The sequence below is a fragment of the Marmota marmota genome, unplaced genomic scaffold, assembly GCF_001458135.2.
Source record: "Marmota marmota marmota unplaced genomic scaffold, marMar, whole genome shotgun sequence".
Taxonomy (NCBI): Eukaryota; Metazoa; Chordata; class Mammalia; order Rodentia; family Sciuridae; genus Marmota; species Marmota marmota.
In genome coordinates this window covers 38,582,818-38,605,509 of record NW_025999900.1, presented here as the reverse complement: position 1 = coordinate 38,605,509, position 22,692 = coordinate 38,582,818, and the positions used below count along the sequence as shown (strand labels likewise).

The following is a 22,692-nucleotide window of genomic DNA, read 5'->3' as shown; positions in this document are numbered from 1 at the left end:
AGAAGCCAGACACAAAAAGTCATGCATTATATAATTCCATTCATATGAAATGTTCAGAACAATAAAATACATAGAGACAGAAAGACAACTGTTAACTATTAGAGGCTGGCTGAACAAGGAAATGGACAGTACAATGGGTGCAGGCTTCTTTTTATGGTAATGAAATGATCAGGAACTAAGATAGTGGTAATGGTGCACAACCTTGCAAATATACTAAAAACCAGTAAACTGGACATTATAGAAGGACAGATTTTAATGTCATGTAATTTATGTCACAATAAAAAAAGAAAAAAAAGTTAGTTACATACCAAAAATATTAACCAAAGTTTCTCAGTGGCAGATATGTGAATTATTTTCTTCATATGTAACTATATTTTCTAACATAAATCATATTTTCCTCCCCTCTTCTAGATCATTCCCCAACAAATACAATATTATTTCTCTTACAAAATCTAAATCCTTCCTTTATCCCCACTTCCTCTGTAACTATCAATTTATTTATTTTTTAAAGGCAATTATTTATTTATTTATTTATTTATTTATTTAATATTTATTGTTTAGTTTTCAGCAAACACAACATCTTTGTATGTGGTGCTGAGGATCGAACCCGGGCCGCACGCATGCCAGGCGAGCACGCTACCACTTAAGCCACATCCCCAGCCCCTGTAACTATCGATTTAGGTCTTTGCTCCCCCTTATAGAAATTCATTAAGAGTATTTTAGTCACTTTCTTTGATTCTTCTCCTGATTCTAAAATTGATTAATCCCACTTCATTAAAACTATGCCTTTCAAGGTTAGCAATACCCTGTACAATGTTAAATTCAATGGACAAGTCTCAGTTCTCATGTCCCTTGACCTATCAGCAACATTTAATAAAACAGATAAATCCATTCTTGAAATGCTGAGACATAAGTCTCAGTTTTACTTCTATTTCATTAGTTGTTCCTTCTGTGTCTCCTGGACTTCTTAAAGTGAACAACTCAGGACTCAGTCCTTAAAATTTTTAATTTGTCTGCCTATACTCCTCCTTGTGTAGATCTCATATGGTTTTACGGCCCCACAATAAACATTCAGAAATTCCTGTAACTAGTTCCTCTATCTTCTACTCAACCTCTCTACAAATATTGGATGGCCTAAAGATCTGATCTTAGATAGGGAAGATATGGGTAAGGCTAGATGGGGACACTAAATAAGTCCTTAGAAGTGAAGAAAAAGAGGATACACCCCCACATAATTAGATTTCTCCTGATAATCCTGAATTATGTTGACAAAAAGTGTGCCAATTAATCAATTAATTGTTAATCAACTAAAAGTTACTCTCTTATAAATCCAAGCCAGCCACCAAGACAACCAGGAGTACAAACAATAATTAATCCAGAACAAAAATTGCCACTAGGTGGTGCCAAACCACAGTCAGGACCAAGAAGGAACTGGATCACGAGGCCAATCCATGTAAACTCAAAACTAGCTAACCCATGATCTATGCCCTGGACTACTGCAATAATCTGGTTAACTGAGCTCTCTGCTTCAGCTTTTTCCCTTTTCAATATATTCTCACATTCTCAACATAGAAGCCACAGTAATTCTGTTAAAATGTAACATAATCCTTTAGTAGTTTCTCATCTCAGAATTAAAACTAACATCTTTAAAATGGCTTCCAAGACACTACACAATTTGGCCCTTCACTTATTTTGCACCAGCCACATTATTTCTCAGACTTGACAGGCTGTTCCTACTTTACACCTTTTGCACATGTTATTCCCTCTACATAAAAGGACCCCTAATCTCCTAGATACCCTGGAAGAACACTCCTTCTTCAGGTCTTTGCTCTAGTGAGTCTTCCCTCAAACACTCTATTAAAATTGTAACTTCTCAAGCCCCCACAACTCCTCATCCTCTGCCTACTACATACGTACTGACTTATACATATGACTACATGTTAATAGTATGGAAGCCACACAAGGGTAGAAATTTTTGTCTGTTCACTGGTTTATTTCCAGTACTTGAAACAGTACCAGGAAAATCATGAGTACTCAGTGATATTTGTTAAATGGAAAAATGTTACATGATAAAAGTTATAAAATTAAATCAAAGTAGTATCATGCAATGGTTAAGAGTAATTCGAAACTAGATTTCATTTATAGGAGTGCCACTTTGTAGCTTTGTGACTCTGGACAAGTTTCCTTTAACTTCTAAGCCATAATGTGCTTACCTGTAAAGTGATAACAACAGTAGTAACAACTTCAAATGCACATAGTGAATATTAACTGGGTAAATACATGTCAAGTGCTTAGAAGATGACCTAAACCCTGAGTTGACAAACTAAGGACCATGGAACCAAATCTGGCCACATTTGTAAAGGAAGTCTGAGTGTAGCACAGCCATGCCCTTCATTTATGTATTATTTATGGCTCCTTTCACTCTACCATGGCAAAACTGAGGTCACTGGGTAGCAAGAGAGACCACATGACCTACAAAGCCATCTGGCTCTTTCAGAGTAAGTTTGGTGATGCCTAATCTGAACAAAAGTATGCACTCAATGAATGTTGGATATCATTATCTATATTCACGTGTAGCTAGTTACAAGGATAGACTGCAACCTCAACTAGCCAGACTATAAAAATCTTGCTTGTATATGGGTACTTTCCAGATATAAAATAAGATAATGAAATATGACTCCTAAAAGCAGTGGTACCAACCTTCTAAGATTATCATCTAGTGTTAAGATCTTCTTCCAAAGGCTATATGTTATAAAAAGGGATACTACAACTCTTAAAGCAACTAATTCATCTTTAACTAAAAAAACAAAACAAAAAAAACTAAAAGAAAAAAAAGGTTTCCATACCATACAGTATATTTAGAGGTCTTTATTGTAATTCCAAAAAAGCTGGGTGACAGTAATAAACTTCCAAGTACCAATAACAAAGTACACTTTTGAGAAATGGACTTAAATAAGATATCAAATTAATGGACAAATGTCATAATTCAGTGATCTATGTGCAACCTCATAAGCAAGCTTCATGATTAAAAATAAAAAAATCTTTCAGCCTATCTACCCATCCAATATCATCACCACAATTAAAATAATAATAATAGGTTATAACAGGATAGAAACAGGAAGACAGGTTTCTCATTCAATTCTGGTTCTTTGTCTCCATATAACCTTGGACAATCTCCACTTAAAAATGGAGATGATTTATCTGTCCTTTCATATTTGAAAATTAAAACTCAAACATGAAAATGTCTTAGTCAAAAACAAACTCTATAAAGTCCACAATATTTATTTACAATTGAATTGGGTAAGAAAGGAAAAAAAAACACATATAATCAAACTTTCTATTCACAATCTGCTATAGAAAAGTACTATGTTGGAGACAAAGTTTCTCAGAAAATTCAATCGCAATTTATTTCTCTTTATAAGACATTATAGTTTCTGCAGTCAGGTAAGAGATGAAGCAGCTGGTATTTAGAAATAGAAAATGATAGTTTTACATACTGTTATTACTTAGTTGGGCTCAGTGCTCTAACCAACTTAAGAACAGTATAGGATTCTTAACTTCCCATCTCATCTGGGACACACATTTATAAAATTTCTCTTACCATATTTATTTTTAAAAACATGTATGCTTGAATTCAGTAAGGGAAAAGTACTTGTAATGCTGTATTATTATTATTATCCCAATAAATCATATTATTTAATGTTTCCTAAAAATAACCACATTTCATTTTTACAAACTTGTAAAATGTAAATGATGCATTCCACAAATTCACCCTGGTCACCACAACATGTGTCACTGTGCAGCATAATGTTCTTACCTTGTTCTTCACTTCCTTCCTTACAAAGACTAGAGCTCTGGCCCAGACTTAAACTGATATCATCAGATGTCTTAGCAGTGTCTGTGTCTCCTAAAAGTTAAGAAAAACACATGAGGACACTGTATTAAAGTAAAGGCTTAGTGTGTCAAAACCAAGAAACAATATCAGGAGTGTGGTAGACATCTATCAACTAAAGCAGTTTCTACACATCATGGATTACAATAATGGAAGATGCACTGAAATATTATGGATTATCAGAGCACATAATTACTCTGAGAACAAAACAACATAGAAAGCTTCATAATATTAGCTAGTAAAACTATTTCTTTAAATAATAGATTTTAGCTGGGTGTGGTGGCACATGCCTGTAATCCCACAGGCTCAGGGGGCTGAGGCAGGAGGATCAAAAGTTCAAAGCCAGCCTCAGCAACTTAAGGAGGCCCTCAAAATTTGGCAAGACACTGTCTCTAAATAAAAATACAAAGAAGGGCTGGGGATGTGGCTCAGTGGTTGAGTGCCCCTGGGTTCAATCCCTGGTACCTATATGTAGGAACAAATTATGTTACAACAATTTAAAATACAATAAATTTCCTTCCTTAGGAAAATAAGTAAACTAAATCATTGTAGGGCAAAAATAATATGAATGTATCTTAAATAGATGTGTAGAACATTTATTCTCATATTTAAATTTTTCACATCAAATTAGTTTTCCATGAACCTCACCTAAACATGTATTTTCTATCACCAAGGAAGTTTCTTACATATCAATAACTTATAATTTGTGCAATATAATTCAAATGGTCACTATGTTGAAATTTGGATGATGAAAAGATAACAATTTAAATCAAGCAATCTATTATGAGATAAATGACTTTAGCTCTAAGGTCAAAAATGACATTTGAATGTTTAGAACTATTATCTTTATTACAAACAAAAAAGTCAGAGGCAATGTTCAAGTTAGATCATGTCTACCTTTAATAGTTGCTGCTGTTCCAAGACGAGAGGAACCAGATCCAATCTGAAAACACAATATAAGGTAAATAAAACTAAATAATATGCTAGTAGCATGTCCTTATCAATACAAACTAGCAAGATTATCAAACAAAATTATATCATCTAAACATGCTGTCACTTTTTATTAATATTAAAACACTGGACATGTTCTATCATAGCCACACAACCTGTTTTCTGCGGTATACACTGTGGTATCTTACAGGTGTGCCAAGATTCTGAATCCCTCTGCATGCTCAGGGCTGATGAAATTCCCAAGGCCAAATGCCTCCAATATCAAGCAGTTTGTATCATACAGTTATTATCATTTTTTATGTTGTATCATGACATGCTAGTGTTATAATAAACAAAAGCAAAACCAGGCACTGAGTCTACATGGAATAAATTCAGACTTCCTAGGGTACATAAAGGGATGGTTTGGAGGGACAAAACCCATTAACATATGCTACAAAGAGCAACATAAATCTTACTGCCCAATTGTTAGTGTATTGATATATAATTTCCTTAGTTCCAGAAAAGAAGTAAGTATGGTTAGAACATTTAAAAAGAATAAAAATCTAAAGCATGCATCTACAATAAGTGAATTTTTAGCACAACTATAATTAGAAATTTGAAATGTGATTGCTGAGCTTTCAGAGTGCTTATTTTCAAATGGTGTAATATTTCTCTAAAATTTCACAGCCATTATTTATTATACTACCATAAAAATCATATAAACAAATACCACAAATTGTACAAACATAGTGAGGAAACCAAATACAACAACATCAACAAGTCTTAGCAACTCTTCTTTTCAACTTTAAAAAAAAAAACAAAACTTTTTTAAAGGGATTCAAAGAAGAAAACTGTTAAGCAAATTTAGCATTGTAAAATAAAATTCAAAACATCACACAGGGCTGGGGTTGTGGCTCAGTGGTGGGGTGCAAGTGTGAGGTAGTGGGTTCAATCCTCAGCACCACATAAAACTATAACTCTAGGTCAAAACATAGGTTAATACTGTTTTTGAAGAGGCAGGATTTTCTTGATCTGGATGGCCACTGAACAGGTGTATACAGATGTAAAACCACATTGAGCTGTACGCTCAAGATGTATACTATGCTGTAAAAGCTACACCAGTGAAAAAGTAAATAAAAATAGGCATATAGAGGGTCTGGGACTGTGGCTCAGTAGCAGAACACTTGCCTTGTATGTATGAGGCACTGGGTTTAATCCTCAGCACTACATGAAAATAAATAAATAAAATGAAAGTATTTAAAAAATAGGCATATACAGATGAAAATACTAAAAAACTCTGGATATAGCCAATAAAAAATAAGTTTTGTAATACTTCTAAGTTGTTTTTTAAGCTCGACTCTCCTAGTATTTTAGAATTTCTACTTTCAGTTAAACATAAAAGGTACTATAATTGGCCAGGGGGGGAAAAAGTCTAAAAACTATTTGACTACAAAAGAAGTTTCATTCTTACCATACCAGCTAGACAAGTTACAGAAATAACATATATCATCTACTAGAATTATAAACACATAACTTCCTAGACAGAAATTCAAAAATAAATAATAATCAAGTACAGTGGCATAAGCCTATAATCCCAGTGGCTCGGGAGGCTGAGGCAGGAAGATAGCAAGTTCAAAGGCAGCTTCCACAACTTAGCAAGGCCCTAAGCAACTTAGTGAGACCCAGCCTAAACATAAAAAATAAAAAGAGCTAGGGATGTGACTCAGTGGGTTCAATCTCTGGTACCAAAAAAATAAAAAAGCAAACAAAAACTCAGCACACCCTTCTAGGAACTTAAATGTTAAAAACTTTTTTTTTTTTTTTTTTTTTTTGGAGATAGGATCCCACTACATTGTCCTGGCTCTCCTTGAACTCACTATTCTCCTGTCCCCCATAGCTAGAATTACACATAACAGGCATGCGCCACTACACCTGACTCCTCAAGACCTTTTGGCATATGGGCTTTTGTCATTTGCTCACAACCTCAAAATATTCCCCTTTTCTTCCTTTAACACGCTCCCCACTTTAATCAGATGTCAGTCACGCATCTTTTCACCTATGAGCAGTGGGCCCAGTCCCTGTCTAGAGGGAGGTACATGAGCTAGTTCTGGTCAATGAATGAAACAGGGAGTCTGCTGGAGGGCTTCAGGAAGAGATTCTTATAAGTCTAAGAAGAGGACCAAGAATTCTTGAACAGCGTCTTGACTGAAGCTGTTATGCTCATCCTACAGCCCTGGGAAAAGGCCTAGGGAACTATGGAAATGCCAACCCAGAGGCTCAGCATTACTGAGATGCTGAACAAATGCCACAAATGTCAAACACCTCCAGATTTAGAAGATAACACAAACTCGTATTTCTCTACGATAGTATAAGTTGGGTATTCTATTGTTTGCTGATACCATGGTAGTAATATTTTATTCTTCATGCTTTTCTGTATTATTTAAGCTACTCCCAAATAGCAAAGAATCATGACTAAAACAACAGGTGATCAAGAATATAAAATACTATATCTAAATGCAATTCATCCCCCAAAGGGTCACTTTGGAAAAACTCAATGGCATTAACATTCATGATACATTTGGTAAAGAGAAGTGAATTCAAAATAACAAGCACATTAGAACTCCATTTTGTTGTAAAAGTTTTCTTATTATATACAATATCATGAATGATTTTTAGTTTTCTTGTTTATCCTCATTTGTTAAATTTTTTAAGAATGAAAAGAAAAAAATTAAGAAAAATAGTAACTTCCTATACTTGAGGGTGAAGTTCTTTATTCAAATAATTTTCATAAATTGAAATATTGTAGTGTTTCTTCCCTGTGGTAAGTGCCATAGGAAAGGTCCAGGAAGGATTATACATTTAAGACAAAAGGGTACTTACAACTAGAGAGTGTTTCAGGTAAGGCCACCTCCCCAGGAATCTTTGCCTTTCTCTCTACCTGAAATTAATAAATTTTCCTTGGAAGTAATCTCTTTTTCTGCACCATTCTGATGGCAATTATTACTCTGTAAAAGGACTTTGTACTTAATTCCTTGGCAGTATATATTACATTTATAACTTTAGTTATATCATAGGTCTCAATCTCTTTGGGGATTAAGACCTATTCCTCACACCAAATAAAATGCTTTGAATATTATCAGACACCAAAATATTGAAGAAAAACAAGTGACTAAAAGGAAAGAGGAAGGTAAGGGGAAAATAAAAAAGGCAAAGGAAATGGAAGGCAGAAGATGGAAGGGAGCAAAGCAGAGGTAGCGAAAGGGAAAAAATGATAACAATGACTAAAGATACAGCCACTATATACAAAGAGCTCATGATCTGGTACAGAAGGCATTTACATAATAATTATGACAATATGTCATAATGGGAATATCTCCACCAATATATAAAAAGCCTGACTACTTCACTCCAGCTTCTCTAAAGGGTAACAACAATTACATTCACCTTATTTTTCATTATAATACAACATGAAATCACTAAAACCCAAAAAGCATGATAGCCTTCAATATTTGCCCATTTTAATTTAAAAGTTACTATTTTAAGGAAAACCGAAGGCTGTGTGTTATGTGCAAATGTGCTTTAATTATATTCAGGAGGGGACTCCTTCCCTAAAGGAAGTACAAGTTCCAACAAAAATGAGGCCAAGGTCAGAGTATCCAAAGGTGGCTGGCCATTGCTGCACCTTTTCACCTTCCCTATTGCAAAAATTAACAAAGGTATGACTCTCCAAAATACTGTTGGAAAAATGTAGAATAACTTCCTGCGATAATCTGACATTACTTTACTTTTCCAAGAAAGAAGAAAGGCTAGGGTTAATTAAGATTACAAAACATGTAGCCATCTTTAGAGATTAAGTCATTTCATTCTATAAAAAGCAACTGAGGAAAGCAAAAAGCCAACAAAAAAAAGGATCAAGGATAGTAACACTATTCTTCAAAAAGGTATTATAAAACTTGAAACTTGTTATGGAAAGATAACATATATTCTATATTATACTCAATCACAACTAAAACTGTTACCAAAATTCATTCACTTGAATTTTAAATCATAAACACAGGCAAAACTTTTATCAAAATAGAAAATAAAGCTCTATTCAAGATTTTGACTCATAGAATATCATATTTTCATAATATTGTTCTCAGATAGTCTACTTATTTGTTAAATGAGGAGCCAAGTCCAATCCTACTTCTAAGGTTTTATTATCTATATACATATTTAGTAATCATTAATTGAAAGTCAGCTGTGCACAGGCAATATACTAAACAGTGAAAAAAAAAGGAAAATATACTCTATCGAGGCTTATAAACTACCATATACTATCATATGCCAAAAAACTAAGTGCTATAAGTAATAAGTGCTCCATCTACAAGACAATGGGCCAACACCACAGGTCTTTGAAAATCTTGAGCAATAGAATGTGGTTACAAGAAGAGTTAGAGTTAGGCCAGAAAAGAAGATCTAAATCTCCCTCCACGACAGTGTGTGAGAGGGAGGAAAGTGGTTTCAGTCATCAAATTGTATATGAAACAATAGGAATGCTGGAATGAGAATCAGGAATTGAGGGCTAGCCTAGACCCTAACAGAAATCAGCTGTTTCTTCTACATAATGAAAGGTCTGACACAATGACCTCTAAACCCCACAACTACAAAACGTTCTATTACAAAAAGTTTCTCTCAAAGTTTACTTCACTCCAGGTAGTGAAGTCATCTGTAGAAAAGGCAAGCAGGAGTGACTGGGACTTGGCTTGAGCAGGAGATGTTTAGGACAAGAGAGAGAAGTGTATTAGCAAAATCAAGGTTAGACATAATGAGAGTACAACAGGCTGCTGCCAAGGTAGGAGAAAACACTTTCAGAATTACTGTCCTAAGCTAAAAGTAAAAGCTACACAGCAGAAATAAATTAAAATTGCCACCAGCAGATCTGCGTACTACTTCAAGTTAATGAATTCTATCTTAACATATATCAATACATTGAGATTTGGGGATAAGTTTTTTCTTTGTGTTTTTCTTTCCTTTCGTTGTTCTTTTTTTTAAAATGTTAAAACTAAGGATAACCACTGAAGACTAAGATGGAGCAAGCTAGAAGCTAAATTTCCCAAGGCTTTTGCTACAATACAATCAAAACTACACATACTTATCCATGTGAAGAGATTTAAAAATAAGAATATTAATACATTACTAATAAATAATCAAAACAATAATTAGAAAGATAAACATCAACTATTATAGACATAAGAATAATTAAGACTACCATCAGGAGGAGAAAAAAAAAGGCAAAATAATACAGCATAGGTTCCTACCTGGTTGCTTGGATCTAGACCAGCATAAGAATTTCTTGAACTGCAACCAACTGGAGGTGTGGCCTCCCGAATGAATTCAGACATTTCAATCCCTCCACCAGGATCACTATGCAAGAAAAAAATTAGAAAGAGAGAATAACTATCATTATTCTGACACCAATTATTTTATTTTTGTTTAAGTTATATCTTTTTCTATAAAACTAAGAGATTCTGAGTTTTAAGAGGGGAAAAAAAAATAAAGAATGATCACCCTTAATCTATAAAAATTCCCCAAACAGGAACTATTTAATAACCACATCACTATTTGAAAATATTTTAAATTCTTTTACCCAAGCTACCTATATCCAATCCAACATTAGAAACTGGCCTTAATTGCAATAATAGCATACTAAATATTTTATGATATGTGCCATAAAAATCACTCTAACAAAGAAATGATTGCCTGTTGTTTCCCAAGAACAAAGAGAAGTTAGTCAACTGTAAAAATGGAAAGTAATCAGATAATCACATTAGCTGATGTCTCCACGTGAGAAGTCTAAGCTGCATGACACAGTGATGAATGAACAAGACAAGAGTCATACTGGTTAAACTCTATCTGCATTTTTAAAGTACAGAAATTAACAAGGATCTGATTGTTTTAAGAACTGGAAATCTAAGATTTTAGATTTGCATATGTTGAGTTAGAAGGCACAAGTCAAATAAAATAAAATAAAATGATGCTGTGCAGTAACAAGTCTTAGAAAGTCCAAAGGGAAAAAAGTACTAGGATCAAAGAGCTGTGGAAAGTCATATAGAATACTTAGGGAAAATGGGAACTTCACAATTAGGGATGGAGAGAATCACACCAATTTCAAAAGTTTTAGAAATGTTAGTTTCCTCAGGACAAGAACTCTTAGAGCAACTCATGATCCTGTTTTTTACCCAAAGGTTTTTTTGCTCATTCTACTTTGCCATAAACAGAGTATCAATAATTTTTTTAGCTATTATTATCAGGATAAAATTTCTAGGATATAGGCTGGACATTACAGTGGATATAAACAACCTTGCCACCCAGAATCTAATTCAACCTCCTCATACACATAAAAATAAACCCCAAATTCTCCTAGGGATTTGAATAATGTTGATCCTACCTCCCCATGTTTAGGGGCACACTCTACTGGATAAAATAAATCAGCATATCCCAGTCTTCTGATCACTGAGATTAGTTCTAGAATAAACATAAACCCCAACTCAGGCTAGTATGAATCAGGTCATGAATGTTCTATTGTTGACAGAGAAAATTTCTCAACACCTACAAGTCTTGATGCTGCGATATAAAGCCTGGAGCTGCTGCAGCCATCTTACAACCATGAGGTAGAATTTAACTAACAGCAAAGAGCAGAGCCTGGCTAAAAAAGAAGCAGTGTCATGACTGTTTGAAACTCTGCATCCTGACATATCTGAAGATATCCCTTACGTACAGACTTTTCAGTAACATGTACCATAAATTCCCTTAAGCCTGTTTGGGTGGAGTATTCTGTTGCAATCAAAAAATATAAGCTAAAAAGAATTTATTTGCAAGCATACCTTTCATTAAAGTATTTATCAATATAGCAGTATAAATTATAGTGTTTTTATTATTAAATATCTCATACCTATAATATCCCTGTTTGCCTAAAGGGTTCCTAATTCTAGGCATTTGACCATAGTCAGCTAGTTGACATCCAATGGTGAAAACTAGTTTTCTAACTTGCTATTCATTGATAAAAATAAGACACATTATGGCTGAGGTTATAGCTCAGTGGTAGAGCGCTTACCTAGCACTTTGACACACTGGGTTCGATCCTCAGCACCACGTAAAAAAATAAACAAATAAAATGAAGGTATAAAAAAAATATATTGGAACCTGGTTACAAAAGTTAATGGCCAGGAGCTGGGGTTGTGGCTCAGTGGTAGAGCATTTGCCTAGCACGGGCGAGGTCCTGGGTTCGATCCTCAGCACCACATATAAATAAATAAAATAAAGGTATTGTGTCCAACTACATAATTAAAAAAAAATTAATGGCCAATTCAGTGCAAAACTGCTCATGTATTGTAAGAAAAGTGGAATATGTTCAAGTTTTTAGCTGTGAGGTATTAACTCATACAGTTCTGAATTGAACAAAACTTAAAAGGTGTACATGAGGCAGATACTACCACACTGAGTTAGTTAGTGATGAGAAAGAACCAGCAATGTTACTCCTATTTCTGCAGGAATGCTTCCTCTAAATCAGACCCAAAGAAAACAGAAGATGGAAGTCACAGTAAAGACCGAAGGATAAAATACTCAGTACCACAGAAAGAATAGAAAGCCCTCATCTTGCCTTGTTTCGTTTTGTTGATGTATAACTCACATATAATTCACTAATTTAAATTGTACAATTCAAGGGTTTTTAGTATCTTCATTAAGTTATGAGATCATCACCATAGTTAACTTTAGAACATTCTATAATTTTATCACTTCTAAAACAAATTCCTTTAGTTATTATTCCTCTACTCTTTCCATCCTCCCTAGGCAACCACTAATCTAATTTCTGTCTCTATAGATTTGCCCATTCTGGATATCATCATATCAATGTAATTACATAGTATATAATTTTTCATGACTGGCTTAGGTTAGTAAGGAATTTAAATATATGTTTCAAGGTTCATTCACATTGCAGCATATATCAGCACTTTGTTTCTTTTTATGTCAAAGTCACATTTTACTGTATGAGTAGACCATATTTTGTTTATCCAGTCACAGGGTGGACAGCCCTACCCACTTTCATACATCACTTCTGAGAGCAAATCCAAGTGATTACAATGCAAATGTGAAGTTATTATTAATAACAAACAAAATTAAGTATTTGCTAGTTGCTTAATATATCCCAGTGACAGGAGATCCTACTTTATTTGTGCTTTCTGATTAAAATGTCTTTCCTAAAATCCAAATATAAGTACTATTATCTTCATTTTACAAATGAAAAAACTGAACACTACAGATGTAAAATTTGCCTCTGGTCTCAGAGGAGTGAACAACATAAACTGGGTCACTGGCATATGAGGGTCAGGTGGCAAGGGAGGGTACAAATAATACTCAGCACTCTATAGTGTGTTAATATATCTGTATTCCTTCCTTCCTTTCCTTCCCTGCCTTCCTCCACACACCTGAATATAGTTACTTATAACCAATAGACACACTAAAATAAGGTTTCAACAGCAGATCTCTAAGCCCCTGCTCTTTCTAAGAAATCATGCTGCTCTTCAACATACTTATAAGTTCTCTCTCAAGGTCAAAACTAAAAAGTAACACCATTATCTAGAATAGATAGAATAGAGATTTGGGGGTGAGGGGGGCATACCGGGGATTGAACTCCAAGGCAATCACCCACTGAGCCACATGCCCAGCCCTATTTTGTATTTTATTTAGAGACAGGGTCTCACTGAGTTGCTTAGCGCCTCGCTTTTTGCTGAGTCTGGCTTTGAACTTGGCGATCCTCCTGTCTCAGCCTCCCAAGCCACTGGGATTACAGGCGTGCACCACCCCGTACCTGCCAGAATAGAGATCTTAACCTCAGCACTACTCAGGACACATACTCCTTGACTGTTGAGGACTGACTGTGCATTGTAGGATGGCTAGCAGCATCCCTGGCCTTTACCCTACAGATGCCAAAGGCATCCCCCAGTAGTGACAACTGAAAATGTCTCCAAACATTGTCAAAGATTTCCTGAAGGGTAAAATCACCCCCAGGTCAGGTACGATGATCTAGAACTAACACTGGTCAATGGTCAACTTTGAAAAACAGAGGGTAGGGAGCATTAAAACAACAAAAATGATTAAGGGAAAAAATGGACAGATCTTTTATTTTTTTAAAAAAAATCCTCCAGCAAAATTTCTATACTCCACTCTTCTCTACAAATGCAGAAGCAGAACTTTCAGTCACACTATAGCGATTCTAAGTATAGCTAAACACATAAAATGACTAAGAGTTTTCTTTTATTAGCAAGACTTGCAGGTTTTTAGAAATGGAGATTTCAGCACATACCTGGAAAGTATGGTAGTTTACAATTCTCACAGAAGCAAAGTGGTCTACTGCAGTAAGCAATACACCAAATTCAGGGAATCTCTACCTTTATGCCTTAATTTCCCCATCTGTTAAAAAAGAAAAAACCAGGTACAGGGAAAGGCAGAAAAGTAGAAGGGGTCTAATCTGAATTACAGAAGAAATTTTCAAACTAATTTGTTTATTATTAGTATCATATTAATTGCTATGTTCAGACTTTGATCAGAAACGTCACAGTACCATTACAGTACTAAATTTACAAATCTAATCTAGATTATAATGATGCATATGAAGTATGAATAGATAAAACAAAGTCCCTAAACAGAATAAATCTCCCTCAGAAAACTCAGCCTAAAATTCAGCTTCGTATAATTTAAATGGATCTTTGGTTTACAAGGCATTGTTATATTACAAGCATTGCTGCCACGAAAAGAGAAAATGCTTGTTTCCTCAAATATTTGCATTCAAATTCTTAAATTCAATTGCTGGCTTTCTCTTCTGAAGCATTAAAAATGTAACAGAAACAGTCTCTGATTCTGTCAACAAGATAGAGACTTAAGCACTTTTGAACTGCAGTACTACATAAGAGAAGCCAATGAAAACTAAGGCTCACAAAAGTCCTACTGTATTCATTCATTCACAGAACAGACTGACTATGTACCAAGCACAGTAAGAGGCTCTAAATATGAAAATACACATTTTCCTGCACATTACTTTTCCTCAGAACAGAATCTGAGATTCGCAAGTGGTCAGATGAGGAAAAGAGGTCAAAAACAAAAATTATAGCCAAGATCTTCCTTTAATAGTGAAGCTTAAAAACATCCTATTTAAGAGTAGGGAAAAAATAAGGATATACACCAATACCATTTCTATTTTAATCAGAAGCTAGAAGCCATGGCCAACCAAAAAATCAAATGAGTATAAGGACTAGAAAGGGAAAATTAAAAGAGTCATCATTTGTAGAAAAATCAAGAAATAACCTATAATGTATCACCATTAATAAGAAAGTTATGAAGGTTGTTGGATACAAATTAAACCGTTACATTTAAGGGAGAAAAAACAGAAAATGCAATTTAAAGAAAATTAAAAAGAAGGAAGAAACTATAGAATAACAATCAATTTCTGTTTAATGAAACAAATTACAAAATTTTACTAAAGAGAATTTTTAAAGACAAATTGAGAGATTCAATATACTAAAGATAGAAATACTTGGCAAAGAAATCTCTATTTTCAAAGCAATTTGAATAAAAATACCAAGTTCTTACAGATATATCTTGATAAACTCTAAGGTTTATATCAAATAGCAAATAGCCAAGTCACTCCTGAAAAAGAACAAGGTAGAAGTTTGCCCCACCAGCCATCAAGAGCCATGCTATAAAGCTACAGTAATTAGAACAGTGTGGTTAAGGCAAGGCATAGACAACCAGGTTAACTAAATAGAAAAGAGAGCTGTAAAACACACCACCACATAAGGAAACTCAGTTCATGACAGCAAATACTGCAGGTTTCTAAGGAAAAGACAGCCCTCTTAACAAACAGGTAAATTAATCATTCATAAAGAAAAAGTAAGTCAATCCCTATGTGACACTAAAATAATTTCAGCTGTCTCTAAAATAATTTCAGAGAGAACTGAAATGTGAAAATAAAAGAAACATGAAACTTTAAAAAGTCAATACTGAAGAATATCTTTTCATACCTCTATATAGGAAATAATCTCCTAAAAAACAAAAATGCTCATTTTTAAAAATGATAAATTATATTTTATTAAATTTAAGAATATATGATAATCAAAAGAAAGCAAAATTAAAAGTCACAAACTGGGAGACGTCTATAATGTACATAACTAATAAAGAAGAAACATAAACATTTTTAAAATTTCTACTTATCAATAAGAAAAAACTACAAAGAAAAATTAAACAAGACATAAATGGACACCGGAAAGAAGAGAAAACCTAAGTGGAACCTATATATAAAATAAGATGCTTGACCTCATTAATAATCAGAAAGGTTAACTAAAAGTTACAGTGAGACATATTTTACACTCACATGAATGGCAAATGTTAAAAGTTTGCCAATATCAAATAGTGATGAGACTGTGGAATAAGGAACTTTCACATATTACTAGAGTATAAATTGGTAAAAATCATTTCGGCAAACAGCTTGGAATTACCTACTAAAATTAAACAAGAAAATGCTCTACAAATTGCCTTATGTAAACTAGATATACACATGTATACTAGAAGTCATGTACAATAATGTGCTATCAGAGCAAAAATTGGAAATAATCTGAATAACTATCAGCAGAAGAATGGACAAAGATTGTAACCTATTCCTATAGCAAGAGGCTACATGGCAGTGAATATGAATAAATCATAGGCATAAACCTTAACATGAGTGAATCAATAATACAAAACATACCATACCCAAAAAGTCTCTCACACAGAAACATACATAGTATGATTCTCTTTAGAAGATCCTAAAGCAGACAAAAATAAATATTTCATATATTTAGGGATAGCTACAAAGATTGTATTACAGTAAAGGAAATCAAGGGAATTATTCACTCAAAAATCAAGATTGTGGTCCCTCTCAAAGAGAAGAATGGAATGAAATGGGAAAGAAATGCGTAGAGCTTCTATGGAGTTTGTATACTTCCCTGTTTCTTATGCTGTGCAGTGGGCAATTCATTTCATTTGACTATTTTTCTCTAAATTATACATATATTTGATATATTCTTTGGAATACATACATTTCACAATAAATACTTCTAAACTAAAAGAAACAGAAAAGTAACTCATTAACAGAAGCAATTAAAAACATATATACACATATACCCATATACATAAAATCCAGAAATAATTGGAACAATTATGCAGAGGAAAGCTTAAGTAACTTCTCTAATATTTTATAATTGAGAATGATTCAAGCTCAGCTGACATAAAAGTAATATGTGGCATACAAAAAAAAATTATGATAGAAACTGAGTAAAAGTACTTGGCACATAGGACAGTTAAAATCCATCGTAAATATATATCTTCTCCAAACCAACAGTTAAAAAAAAAAAAGAACAGAAAAATAAACAAGCCCCCCAAAAATATAAATGACAAAAACACAAGAAAAAAATGCCCCTATTTTGCTAGTAATCCAAAAGCAGAAATATTAAACACTGAGGGTTTTATCAGTGTTTTATAAAAATACTAACCCAGTATTTGTCAAAGGTTTAAAAGAGAAGGTGGTGGGGGAGGTCCTCAAACTGCAGATCATGATAGTTAAACAGCAAATCTTTGGAATTTGGCAATATGTATTAGAAAGCTTAGAAATGTATGTAGCCACCAGGTACAGTGGTGTACACCAGTAATCCCAGCAGCTCAGGAGGCTCTCAAGTTCAAAGCCAGACTCAACAAAAGTGAGGTGCTAAAAGCAACTCAGCAAAATAAAATACAAAATAGGTTTAGGAATGTGGCTCCGTGGTTAGTGCCCCTGAGTTCAATCCCGTACCAAAAAAAAAAAAAAAAATATGTAGCCTTTCCAGTAACTATACCTCTGATAAATCATGGCAAAACATTTAATCATTTAAAATTTAAGGATCACAGTAATCTTTCTAACATTGAAATTTAAATTTGAAAATAACTAAAAATAGGATAGGTAAATTATTATACATCCACACAAGGGAATGCTATGCATCAGTAAAAATAATACCACAGAAATTTTGTTTTCATTACTTCAAATATTAGCCAAGGAATAATCAGTGCCAGAAACTGATTTTAAGGCCTGGAAATATAATAGTTTTTAAGAAAAGGTCCCTGACTTCAAGAAGTTTATAAATGCAATTCAGATAATTTGAGGAAGTGATTAAGAGAATGAATAAAATCATTACAAAAGTAAAATACCTGCACAATGAACAAATGTGGCAATCATATAGGAATGAGGAAAAAATATAACTGAAAAGAGATAAAATCTTTTAATGCACTAGAAAACACAAAGAAATATTACATGCCTTAATAGGAGCATCCACCTTTCATTATATTATTTATACCTTAATATCTGAAATAGCTCATTATTATATGCCGAGTGGACACACAGCATAGTGGATAAAAGAATAGACTCCAGAACTTGAGTGCTTGAATTATTTGATCTTTCTCACTTTGGTTTCTACGTCTATAAGTTAGGAATAAAACAGCATCTACCTCACAGAATGATTTAGAGGACTGAATGAGCTTAATATATGTCAGATGTTCACATAGGAACTGCTTGTTTTTAAGCTTTACATTAGCAGTATTTATTATTTCTACAAGAACACAAGAAACTTTTGACCATAAACAAAGTAGGTTTCTCTTCAAAAAGAAAAAGCTAGTAGAGCCAAGGAAATATGTTACAATGTGGCTGTGAGCAATCCTTTAGCTGGGATAGGAAGGGAAAGTTTCCAAGGCAACATCTATCTAAACTTGAACCCTAAAAAGTCAGTCTTCTGAAGATTGAGGAAAGAACAACTAAATTTCAAAGGTTAAAATATAAAATTAAAGCTGGGCCTAAGGTGCTCAGTGGTAGAGCACTTCCCTGGCATTTGCAAGGCCCTGTGTTTAATCCCCAACACTGCAAAAAAGAAGAACAAGAATAATATAAAATTGAAATTGGAGTCACATAATGTGACTCCAATTGAAATTTTTATTTACAATAAAGTGAAACGTGCAGATAATGTCAAGTATAACATCACAATGTATTTAGATATACATACATTTCATTTATACATGTAAGTTTTTTAAATAATGAGATTTATAAGTTATGCTTTGAAATTATTTCTTCAAGCTGTGTTACCTTGCTTTTGGGTGTTGGTATGAGTAACTATTATGTGGTAACCTATTTTTCTAACCTCTTCAGAAATGAGGCCAATGATATTGATTTAATCCCCCAAACATGCCAGTTAGTTTTGCTCTATTCTAATATTACAATGTGCTCTGGACATTATACCTTTAGTGGTAAGATCTAATACTGCCTTCAAACCATATAAAGACACAGACACAACACAGTAATTACATCATTACACACACGCCACAATTTATGTCGTTACACACTGAGCAACATGGGTTTTCTTACCTAGGTCCATTGCTATCTTTTCTCCTGGTTGAACAGTTGCCTTGTTCAGCTTTGGCTCGCTGATCTGTGAGCTCATTTGCACTCCTATCTACAATTTCTCCAGCATCTAGTGCTCTGTGTAGTCGATAGTTGACCATCTTCAGAACAATGAAAACAGCAGCTACCACAGGACAATAAACTGCTACTATAATCATGGAAGAAGGAAGGGCCTTTAAGAGAAAGGAAATGAAGATGAGCATTTTAGAATGTTTTACATTTTACTCAAAGAAATCTATATCTAAAATAATAAACACATATTTACATACAAAACAATTAAGTTACTAGCTCTTAATTGCAAAGGTGGAAGTCCACAGTGCCCAATACAGAAGCCCTACATGTGGTTAGTGAGCACCTGAAATGTGGTTTAGTTTGAATTGATGTCCCATAAGAAAAAAAAAAAAAACCAATGGATTACAAAGACAGTATGAAAAAGAAATGTAAAATATCTCAATTCTTACACTGATCACATGTTGAAATAACAGCATACTGGGTTAAGCAAAACATTATTGAAATTAATTTTCAACTGTTTCTTGTCACTATTACTACTACACAACTTTAAATTACCTATGTGGTTCACATTACATTTCTGGCAAAATGCTTTAAATACAACTGGAGAGCTAAGGTATCCCATTATATGTGAGTAAGTCAGGGTTGTGATCCAAATACAATCTCTGTTTACATGCTCTGTTTTTTTATTCTTTTGTAGGATACAGTCTCTTTATGTTCCAGAAAACTGGAACGTAAACTGTCATGACAATGACCTTGGAACTCTGACTGTAAAATCAGGTAAGACATGGGAGATATACAATATCCAATTTATTCTAAAGTATTTAAATGCTTAAAATATTTTTAAAATGCCCGCCTGCCAAATTAAAAAATAAATAATTCAAAAAATAATCAAGCAGTAAATCAACTGAAATAAATCAGTCACGTATACTAGGTGTAGGGAGTGTAGACCTTCATATTTGAAGATTATGTGGAACCTGAATACCAGGATGGCAGGCTCAGAAACCACCCCACTCCACAGTCCTCAGAGTTGCTGCTGGCAGAAAGTATAAAACTAGGTTCAACATATCCCCACTTTCATGAGGAAAAAAATCATTCTGGATGTCTGTAGCTCCAGAACCCATATTTTTGTAAGAGTCAACCTGAGCCATCTGATAATGTGACTCCAAAATGGCTTGGAAAGGGAAAGCTCAAACTGCTCAAGACGATGAAATTGAAAAGTTCTTGATGAACCAAATTTATAATACAGATAGGAAAAAGAAATTTTTCTAATAATTTAAGAAGAAAAGAGTGTCAAGTTGTAATTAGGATGAAAAAGAGATTAAATATCAGATTTAGAAAAATTAAGTACTTAGAAAATTTTGTCAGATGATTTAAGTACTTAAAAATAAATGCTCAGCCAGGTGTGATGACACACACCTGTAATCCCAGCGACTAGGGAGGCTGAGGCAGGAGAATGGCAAAGTCAAAGCCAGCCTCAGCAAAAGCGAGGAGCTAAAAAGCAATTCAGTAAGCCCCTGTCTCTAAATAAAATACAAAATATGGCAGGGAATGTGGCTCAGTGGTTGAGTGCCCCTGAGTTCCATCCCCGGTACCCAATAAATAAATAAATGCTAAATTTATAGTTTCAATTTAAGTTAAAGGGATCTTAAGCTAGAAAAAAATAAATTTCTTAAAATGCTCATTCAAATGTGTTATAATTGAGTTTAAAATTCTTTAATTGTTTAATTTAAAACTTTAATAAATCAGTATAAAAATCAAAAGTGCCCTGAATAATCTTTTCTGGGCAAAATGGCCATCCTCAAACACACACACACACACACACACACACACACACTATGTGATACACACAAAAATATACACCACTTGTAGAATTCACAAAACTTCTCTTGTGATGTTGGTTTCCATCTAAAATGTTCTCATAAAACTAGAATTCTTGAAGATCCAGGAAACTGAGATCTACTGTTTGAATGACTTAGCCAAGATTACCCATCTTGATAATAAGGGAGGTTATATCCCTATTTCACTACCTGTTATATACCACATTGCTGATACCATTTTCAAGTGTAAAGTGCCAATGAAAAACAAGAGTTTCATCCTTATTTACCATCATTCATATTAAGGTAAAAACAATTGATTATATTATTAAGCAGATAGAAAGGAAATAAGTCCAACATTATTAATCAATGTTAGACAAACTCAATGAAAACATTAACAGTCCCTCCCAATGAGAAAAGATAAAACTGAGTATTTAACATTAAATAGTTAGTCTATAGTATATGCCTCTACACACACACACAAAAAAAAAGGCAAAGATTATGAACATTTAAAACAGATTTAAATAAACTCACTTCCTACTGTGAGACTGCTGAGAATATTGGATAACTGAGTGCAACAAACACTGAAATATAAGAATTTATCAATGAAGTAGAGTTCCTTTCTTAAAAACACTGCATAATGAAAAGACTATAAACAAAGTGATACTTTTTTCCCCAAATGTAATTTAAGTGACCATTACATACCAGGAACCAGTATCAAATGAATAACACATATTTTCTACTCAAATTACAAAAACTGCCCATTTAATTTACACTATGTAGTTTGAACGTAAAAGCCCTGCCAGTGGTAAATTCCAACAGTTCTAGGTGTCAGAGGACAGTTGTACTCAAATAGCTTCACTCTTCCCTAAGTGTATAGACTCACAGGCTGCTTAAACCTCCTGTCTACTCCACCTGCATTACCACCTTAAGCTCTCAGCTGACTCTGAGACAGCTGACAACATTAGCATCACATCTTAAAAGATTATCAACCTTCCCTGTAATTACAATTCACTAATATTACAGGAAAATTGTAAGCAGTGTCTGCCTTTGCAGGATGTTTCATTAGTCCTCTAAAATCAAACACCAAAACCTAGAAACTAGCTAATTCACCTGTTCCTCAGTTTTATGGATTATATATACATTGACTTAATTTCTGTTCTATAACAAACGATACTTTAGAAAGTGTTACTAACATTTCCAAAAGAACACTTTTCATCTTCTTAGGTTATACGATTGTAAATGTTATCTTCAAATTAATGCTGCTATAACTAAGCACATTAACAGTCCCTAGGTAATAAAAGCTAATATGTTTTATCATGAGATACAAGTCTATCTACAGGTATAAACCTGTACTGCTTGTACAGAGAGATTGGTTGTACTCCTTTCCTAGGATACTACCAGCAGTGGACAGTAGAGATGGAAAGCTGCAGAGCAGCTGGTATAATACTGATGGACAAACAAGGCATTCATTAAATAACTATAAAGGTCACAACCCTAGAAGCACAAGATAAAGATGCAGAATCATCCTGGGCTTCAGACAGTTTTCC

At 33.8% G+C, this 22,692-nt stretch overlaps 1 protein-coding gene across 7 annotated transcripts in view; it reads right to left on the bottom strand.

The window, feature by feature from the left end:
* Window positions 1–22,692, bottom strand: part of Pcnx1 (pecanex 1) — a 149,547-nt gene that overhangs the window by 109,124 nt on the left and 17,731 nt on the right. For 6 of the 7 annotated variants that reach the window (XM_048798891.1, XM_048798892.1, XM_015493498.2 and 3 more), the window contains exons 3-6: window positions 19,281–19,490; window positions 10,123–10,228; window positions 4,790–4,835; window positions 3,818–3,907 (exon numbers count right to left, since the gene is read on the bottom strand). In XM_048798891.1, coding sequence (XP_048654848.1) covers window positions 3,818–3,907; window positions 4,790–4,835; window positions 10,123–10,228; window positions 19,281–19,490 — 452 coding nt within the window. Of the gene's footprint in view, window positions 1–3,817; window positions 3,908–4,789; window positions 4,836–10,122; window positions 10,229–14,168; window positions 14,276–19,280; window positions 19,491–22,692 lie in introns of those variants that run through there. The other variant, XM_048798894.1, reaches the window with a different exon arrangement.